This window comes from Hippoglossus hippoglossus, chromosome 17, assembly GCF_009819705.1.
Source record: "Hippoglossus hippoglossus isolate fHipHip1 chromosome 17, fHipHip1.pri, whole genome shotgun sequence".
NCBI lineage: Eukaryota > Metazoa > Chordata > Actinopteri > Pleuronectiformes > Pleuronectidae > Hippoglossus > Hippoglossus hippoglossus.
Genome location: NC_047167.1, coordinates 23,997,558 through 24,006,463, shown reverse-complemented (window position 1 = coordinate 24,006,463; position 8,906 = coordinate 23,997,558). Strand labels below are relative to the sequence as shown.

General features: G+C 43.0%; 1 protein-coding gene across 1 annotated transcript; it reads right to left on the bottom strand.

Annotated features, from left to right (window-relative positions):
* Positions 1-5,602, bottom strand: LOC117778596. The gene is given in 5 exon segments (XM_034614313.1): positions 1-109; positions 162-2,303; positions 2,305-2,935; positions 4,940-5,041; positions 5,585-5,602. Coding segments are annotated over 3 exon segments (2,865 nt in total). The 5' UTR covers positions 5,034-5,041; positions 5,585-5,602; the 3' UTR covers positions 1-109; positions 162-163.
* Between the last annotated feature and the right edge of the window lie 3,304 nt (positions 5,603-8,906).

Sequence of the window (8,906 nt, the reverse complement as noted above, 5' to 3'; positions counted from 1 at the left end):
ATAGTGATAGTTCTCTTTCAGGTCTCTCATGTTCTGCACCTGTTGCCTCCATCTCGGCTTGGCTGCAGATTTCTCTGCTTCAATGAGCAAGTCGATGTACTCCGGAATGGAGAAAGTCTTCAGTGCGATCACTTTAAGTCTGTTGAGACACATGGTCGGCATATCAGAATAATTGGCTTTTCAATCTGTTTAGAAGTCTTGTCTTCCTCAAGCTTTTGGTCGTCATTACATTCAAAGCAGTGAAAAACCTCCTCATGCTTTTTATCCCCATGTTCCAAAACATCTCATCGAAGCCTCCCTCGTCATCTTCCCCACTCGCGCTCTCTGCTGCTCTCTTGTTTTGGGCAAACAACGCTGAGTTATTGAACTTGAAGTGAACCGGCAGTCCTTCTTTTGTTTTCGGACACGGGACACCCGCTTCGTTGATCGCCTCCAGAACTGGTGGATGTTGGCCGTCTGCAAATGTCACCAGAATCTGGATGTTTTCTGCCACGTCTTTGCCGAAGATGGAGAGCACTGAGTCAAACACGTATTTCTGTGTTGGTGTGAGTCGTGCTGAAGAAGCCTGAGCTACGAAACACACAGCATCGATTTCACTGACACCACTCTGAGCAGAGAAGAGATCACGAAGCTGCTCTACGATCAACTTGTTTCTTACTATGACTCTTGTATCTCCTGGAATATCAACAATGGTCAGAGAGAAGGGGATTTTAAACCCCTCCTGATGGTTCAGTTTGTACACAGTGACTTCAGAAGTCTGGCTTTCAGCTTCTGATCTTGACTGATCCTTGACTATTAATTTAAATCTGAAATTGTCGTCCCGCTCTACACCTACAATGTAGTTGATCATTCCATTTATCAAAGTGGACTTTCCTGATCCAGACTCTCCAAAAAGAACCATGGTGCGATTTCTCTTCATGCTTTTTTTGCCAAAGTTAAACATCCGGCAGCCTCCTATGTTCATGTCGTCTTGTGTCGGAGGCAGTTTGTAAACTGACAGCGGCTCAGAATTTATTCTTACGCTCGTACGAGTGAGGAATTCTGTGAGAGGTTTAACATTCTTTGTGCAGACATTCACAGAGATGCTTCCCTTGCTTCTGCCAGCTCCACCACAGTCACATCTGACCCTGACAACATACTCTGTCTCTGACAGAAGCTCTGAAAGGATCACCTTTTCAGCTCCTGACATTGTTTGGTTCCACTGGAGATCTTCTCCTTTCACCACATTGTCTGCTTGGGCGTACTCCACGATGTAGCTCAGAACGTGGACATCTTGTCCAAGCTCAGCAGGTCTCTGCCAGCTAACGGTTATCTCACTTGAGTTTGGTTCAACTCGAGGTTTTCCAGGAGGGCTGCAGGGCAGAGTTCTAATGGTTCCACTGAGCTCGTTGACTGGTCCAACACCTACTGAGGTGACAGCTCTGCATCTGAACACGTACTCTGTGTTAGGACTCAGGTCGCTCGCTGTGACGTCTCCATCCTTTGACGCCGTCTTTTGTTGCCATCCATCCTCTCCATGGACACAGTACTCAACAGAGTAGGAGGTGATGTTCTCGGCTCCAAATCTGGGTGGAGAGATCTTCAGTGTCACACTGTTGTGGTTTATGTCACTTGCTTCCACAGTTTCAGGCTTTGAAGGTGGTTCAAAGTTCTCATTTACGGAGAAGCCGTCTTTATAAAGGTAGATGCTTGAACCTTTTTCTGTCTCATTTGTCAAACTCGCTATGAGGAACTTTATGTTCATGTTCTCCTTGTTGGCCTCTGCAAAATCACTGAAGAGCTGCTGATGCTTCCTCATTTTATTTGCAATGTCTTGCGAGGTGTACCACTGCTGCTGACCTTGAGGCTCGTCTGGTGTGGTTGGTTCTGATCGTAAATAGTTTGATGAAGCTGAGAGGTACGACTCAGCATCTCCCACTGAGGTGAAAACAAAACACACGGCCTGCTTTGTATTGAGAGTTTCGTTGTACAGATGATTTTGAGATGGAATAATCTTTGTGTTTTTCATTGTGTTGGTGAAAGATCTTAAGGTGGAGATTTCTCTCTCTTTACAGTCCATCCACTCAGTCAGGTTTTTGCTGTTGAACGGAGATGGATGTCTCTTCATCAGTATCTCTCTAAGCACAGCCTCCTCTTCGTCTCCTCCTCGTATAGATGGAAGTTTCACTGATAAACTTCGTTGGAATTCTAGTTTGAACTTTGAGCACATTTCATTAAAACGTGTACGTTTTTTGCCAATCTGAGGAAACTGCTGTGCTGTTGCATCGTTGCATCTCATTTCCAGCTCACTGAAGTCCTCCAGGGTTTTCTCCATTAGCTCCCAGCATCTTCGGCAGGCTCTGATAGACCTGTACGGCATCCTGAAAGGATGTTGGAGCTTTCTGAAGGGAAAAGTCTCCGTGGAACTTGCAGGAGAATTTCTCCACATTTGCCTTATCTTTGTCTTCCATGTTCAGGGAACCTTCACCGTCTATAACGATACATGGGATCTTCTGGATCATCACTTTCAAGTTGCCTTGAACGTCCTGATGATCTTCAAACTCTGACATCTCACGATCAAACACAAAGAAGGCTTGTGCTCCATGAAGAATAGCTGTGACTACATGTGTTGCTATTCCTTTCTCAAAAACATACGGATGTTTCATGTTGCCTCTTCCGAGATGGTTCATGGACAGTTCCTGGAACTTAGTGGTAGTTTCATACTTCAGTGTTACTCTGGCCTGATTTCTGGATGTCTTATGATCATTCAGGTATTTCGCCGATCCCTCCACCTCAACCAGTCCACTTAAGACACTGACCTTCAGTGATGCTTCAACCTTTAGTGCTGAAGACTTGTTCTCAATCGATTCAGATGCAACTATCTCAACATCATTATAGTTCTGGGGTGTTTCTCTAATATGTTTTTTCAGGTCATCGTGGTCCCACAATGTCATTCCTACAAAAAGAAGCAAAAATCAAGTTGAGCTTCCAGAATCATCCAGAATGTGTTTTACTCATCTCCTTTACAGGGAAAGGCTCAGCATCTATGGTTTATTAAGGCCATTAGGTGTAAACAAATTAGGAACCCAGGGGAAGGAGGACATTTTCTGACATCAATCATTCATGAGAATCTCAGAAAGTCTGAGATTTAAGTCACAAATCTTCTAGAAAACACCTGAATTTTGGTCTGGACTTTCTCTGGAGTTTGTCTTTCGCACATTAACAACTCAGCAGGAGATTCTCCGCTCACACTCGTTCACAACAAGAACAAATCCTCCGGAGGATTCAGGTAAGAGGTGAGGCCGCCGGCAGAGACAGGTGTGTGCGGAAATATTTGTTTTGTTTTGTTTTTTAACTTTTTGCATCTGTCACATGTTAGAAACCTCCTCAACCCCCCCACTCTCTCATGGTGATTCCTGCGGAGGACCCTCTGGACCTTCTGCTGACTTTATACCAGGGGCCAGTTGGAGAAAGAGCACAGAAACTCCAGAGGCTGTCACTCGAACAGTTGCATGTGTGTATTCGTCGTGTATCGTATCTTTATATGCGAGTGTTGTGCCATAATGCATCAAACGTGATACCATAAAATGGTGTGCCTTTCGGCATTCAATAAATTTGGTTATCAAGATAAAAATATTAAATATAAATATTTTATTATTAATATTAAATAATAACTTTAATTGATTAAAGTTACCTCGGGGCACCACCCTTCAAAGGAAGGGAAAAGATAGCCAATTTATTGATTAAGTCTCATAAAGGTTCTACCTACAAATTTGGAACTCTGATTAACAATTAAATTAATAACTATAACCAAAATTACCATATAGATAGTTAGCTAAGTTGAAGGATATGGGGTTCTTGACAGTGTAGAGGTTGGCGAAATTCACTGATGCAACAATAATGAAAAAACATTTGTGAAAGAAAAACATTTATTATGAATATAATAAAGTATAAAAACACAAATTACTAACGGTCTAATTGCTAAACAAAGATAGGTATATGTGTGTGTGTCTGTGTGAGTCAGCGTGCTTTCAAGATGGCGGCTGGCCAAAGAGATAACACCCTTCCCCCCCCCCTGTTGGAATGTTTACGACCTGTAGAGATAATGAGGTGAAGAGTTATGCGTGTGTCTGTGTGTGTGTGTGTGTATGTGTGTCTGTGTGTGTGTGTGTGTCTGTGTGTGTCTGTGTGTGTGTGTGTGTGTCTGTGTGTGTGCCAAATTAGAGGAAGTTACTAGATTGGATGCAACGAAAGACTGTGAAGAGCATAACAGACTAACATTACTTTCTCAATAACTTGTACCCAAAATATCACAACACCACAAATCAAACTTATAAACATTCCACAGAATCGAATAAACAGTCTTGCTTAGCCTAGTATAATTATTAAGCCCAGTTGTGTTACCCGTCCTTTGGAAAGGGGAAAAAGGAAGTTGCTGTGCAGTTCGAAGTTTTGTGTCGTCTTGCTGGTTTCTGTTGAGCTGTGTAGCTCAGTTGCTGGCTGACGTTTTCAAGCAGGACATCGCGTCCCTGCTAGGACGTTGGTAGAGCTTGGAGTGCGAGGAGGTTTCCTTGGTGAGATGAGCTGGAAGCTGCACCTTTGTGCTCCTCTCGAAGAGTTGGATGGGAAGAGAAGATGTGAGCTGGAGAAGAGGCTCCACAGCCTTCTCTCCTGTGGAGGGAGTGTAGAAAAAGAGAGGAGAAGCTGGAGAACCTGGCTTATATTGGCCCGGTGACCTCACAGGTCATGGGGTCCAGAGTGACCAATGGGAGTTGAAACCTGTGTCCCTGGGGGGGGTTTTACACCTCTGATGCCCCCTGGGAGACTGAGTTCCTTGCTCTGGTTTTTGATGGCCCCTGGGAGACTGAGTCTTGGAGGAACATGCGGCTTCAGGCCTTGACTGAACATGTAGGCCGAAGTGTGGTTTCACAAAGAACCATGGCCCAACACGAGTCCTCACCGGGCACTAGTAAATCTCTGCGACAGTCGTACAGCATCCCCAGGCAGAAAGGCCGACCGAGCGCCGCCACCGCCATCGACCCGCCGAAGTCCATCGCTCAGCTGAACTGGACAAAACAGTGAGTTCACTTCTCTGATGCGACCACGTTCAGGCATTTGATATGTTTATATGTTTATAAAACCTGCAGCTGGTCCTCTCTGCTACAGACGGAGGTCCTTCATCAGAGCACATTCTTATGCAGATGATAAACAATGATATGTTCTCATCAATCACACTGAGTTTGGCTTCACTCATGACTCTTGGATGAGGGAAAGTCTCACGTCATTATATTTAACAGGTGACACTAATGGAAAATGTCCCAGAACTATGGGAAGAATTACATCAAATCTACATTTTGTAAACCAAATGTTTTACTTATTCTTCTTTTAATGTATTTTAAATATATTTAAATAAACAAATTGCAGCATCTCTATCTGCTGATGACTAAAGAAAATGACCTGTGTTTAAAAAAAACTATGAACGTTGTCATTTTCTGACCTTTTGATGACGAGGAATCATTTTCTGAACAATACAAACTTTACATTGTCTTTGTTATTAACACACACACACACACACACACACACACACACACACACACACACACACACATTGGGTGTGGTCTTCAGTCTGACAGGATGATGAAAGTTATTTTGGTTGTTGGCGTCTGAGTCAGAAACTATTTCCTCTGAATCTGACTGAAGCTGATAGACACACACACACATGCACACATACAGTAACCCACCTGTACAGTAACTCACATGTACAGTAACTCACATGTACAGTAACTCACATGTACAGTAACTCACATGTACAGCAAATCACATGTGCAGTAAATCACATGTACAGTAAATCACATGTACAGTAACTCACATGTGCAGTAAATCACATGTACAGTAAATCACATGTACAGTAACTCACATGTGCAGTAAATCACATGTACAGTAAATCACATGTACAGTAACTCGCATGTAAGGAACTCACCTGTACAGTAAATCACATGTAAGGAACTCACATGTACAGGAACTCACATGTACAGTAAATCACATGTAAGGAACTCACATGTACAGTAAATCACATGTAAGGAACTCACATGTACAGTAAATCGCATGTACAGGAACTCACATGTACAGTAACTCACCTGTACAGTAAATCACATGTACAGTAACTCACCTGTACAGTAACTCACCTGTACAGTAAATCACATGTACAGTAACTCACCTGTACAGTAAATCACATGTACAGTAACTCACCTGTACAGTAAATCACATGTACAGTAACTCACCTGTACAGTAAATCGCATGTACAGGAACTCACATGTACAGTAACTCACATGTACAGGAACTCACATGTACAGTAAATCACATGTACAGTAACTCGCATGTACAGTAAATCACATGTACAGTAAATCGCATGTACAGTAACTCACCTGTACAGTAAATCACATGTACAGTAACTCACATGTACAGGAACTCACATGTACATTAACTCACATGTACAGTAACTCACATGTACAGTAAATCACATGTACAGTAAATCACATGTACAGTAACTCGCATGTACAGTAAATCACATGTACAGTAAATCGCATGTACAGTAAATCACATGTACAGTAACTCGCATGTACAGGAACTCACCTGTACAGTAAATCACATGTAAGGAACTCACATGTACAGTAAATCACATGTACAGTAACTCACATGTACAGTAACTCACATGTACAGTAAATCACATGTACAGTAAATCACATGTACAGTAACTCGCATGTACAGGAACTCACCTGTACAGTAAATCACATGTAAGGAACTCACATGTACAGTAAATCACATGTACAGTAACTCACATGTACAGTAAATCACATGTACAGTAACTCACCTGTACAGTAAATCACATGCACAGGAACTCACATGTACAGTAACTCACCTGTACAGTAAAGTTTCATGATTGCTCCCTCGTGTTCAGAACAATGTTTCTGGCTCACGACACAATATTCAGCAGCATCACGTCGCCACAGACACACACTTATAATTATTATTATTATATTATAATTATTATAATAATTCAGAGAGAAACAGCTCAGAGCTTAGAAACTTACCGCTGTTCAGGAAGAGAGGGAGAGTGTGACTGCAGCCTGCTTTACACACACACACACACACACACACACACACACACACACACACACACACACACACACACACACACACACACACACACACACATGATTATGTAATTTCTGGGAAATCAGCCTGGTTCTCCTCAGACTCCAGTAAATGTATTAACCCCTGAGGGTGGCTCTACATATGTATAGTAATCTTTATATAATTATATATAATATGAGAAATATATAAAATATTTGTGTATTATATATTTTTTATCAAGAAGAAGGAACAGAAGCAGTTGGAGGAACATGTGAAAGTCCAACAGCTGAGAGACTCACAAACTTCAGCTTCAAGCTTTTCTAATTTTTTATTAAATATGTCAAACAATGTTCATTTCCTCGTTAATCTTATGAGCAACCACCACTTGTCCTTGCCAGCCCATAGAGCTCAGTGTGTTTCTCCTGAGCAGCAGAAGCCTGCTCTCCACTGCTCTGATCTCTGTCTGCATCTCAGTGTTTAAAGTGATTCTTTCCAGAGTTTTACAGCTACCAGTTGTTGCAGCATTTTCTCATTGTGCTCTTGAACGTTGCACTTATGTGTTTTTCCCGTGTGCTTCTCTGCCTCACCTTCATTTCTTCAGTATTTGAGTTTTCCATGAGTTCTTGAGTCACCTCCAGGAATCCTCTGCCTGCTTCTCTGTTTTTTGTACAATAAACTCTTATTATTTTTTACCAACTGTTCTGGAGGTTTCCTGGAAGCTGGTGAAAGGAGAACTCAGGCAGCAGCTGAAGGTTTTAATGTAGACTTGATGCATCAAGGAGACCAGGAGGTGAAACTATATACAAACACTAACAGAGCAACATGAGCAACTGTCTCCACCAAGTCTGAAGATGTCTCCCACAGCCTCCCAGTACATCTCCCTCACCCTGCGTCACCCATTCCAACAGCACATCCATGAATGTCCCTCTCTATGTTACATGGAGGTGTTCACATCCTATTGGACAGTTCAGTCTAAAGTGTGTGTTCATAAATCACATTGTGTCTGGTCACTGGTGAAATACACAAAGAGTTGAAGACACTACAATGTCCTGTGGGTCCTTTATCTATAACCAGACCTTGGTTCTGCTTAGACAGAGAAGGAGCATCTGTGGAACCAGACAGGCTCTATTCTCCTGTACAGATAGAATATACACTATACATAATATATAGTGACATATACAGTTATGTGGGAGGATGGTCAGGAATTCATCAACACCTTCCTGTGCTCGTCTCTGCTTTGGGTCTGTTGGGACCTGGTATTTGGGAACTACATGTTCGGCCTACATGTGCAGTCAAAAGCCTAAAGCCGCATGTCCTTTGTTCTGGAGAAAACCAGAGCCTCCAGAACTCCGTCTCCCAGGCTGCCTCAACGCCACACAGAGGTCTGAAAACCGACCGGAGACACAAGTGTCAACCACTATTGGTCACCCTGGGCCCCATGACCTGTGAGGTCACTGGGCCAATATAAGGCCAGGTCTCCCCCTCTTCATTCTCTTTCCATGCAACACCGAGGGTAGAAGTTTGGCTTCTGCAGCTCACATCTTCTCTTTCCATCCACGTCTTCGAGAGGAGCACACCGCTCTTTCCACGAATCCTCTCAGAGGAGAAGGGCGGCGGTCCAGCTCACTCTTTCAACTCAAATCACCTTCATGGAGGAGAGTTGCAGCTTCCAGCTCATCTCACCAAGGAAACCTCCTCGCAATCCAAGCTCTACCAACCTTCAAGCAGCGACGCGATGTCCTGCCGGAGAACTTCAAACAGCAACTGAGCTGCACAACCCAACAGAACCACGA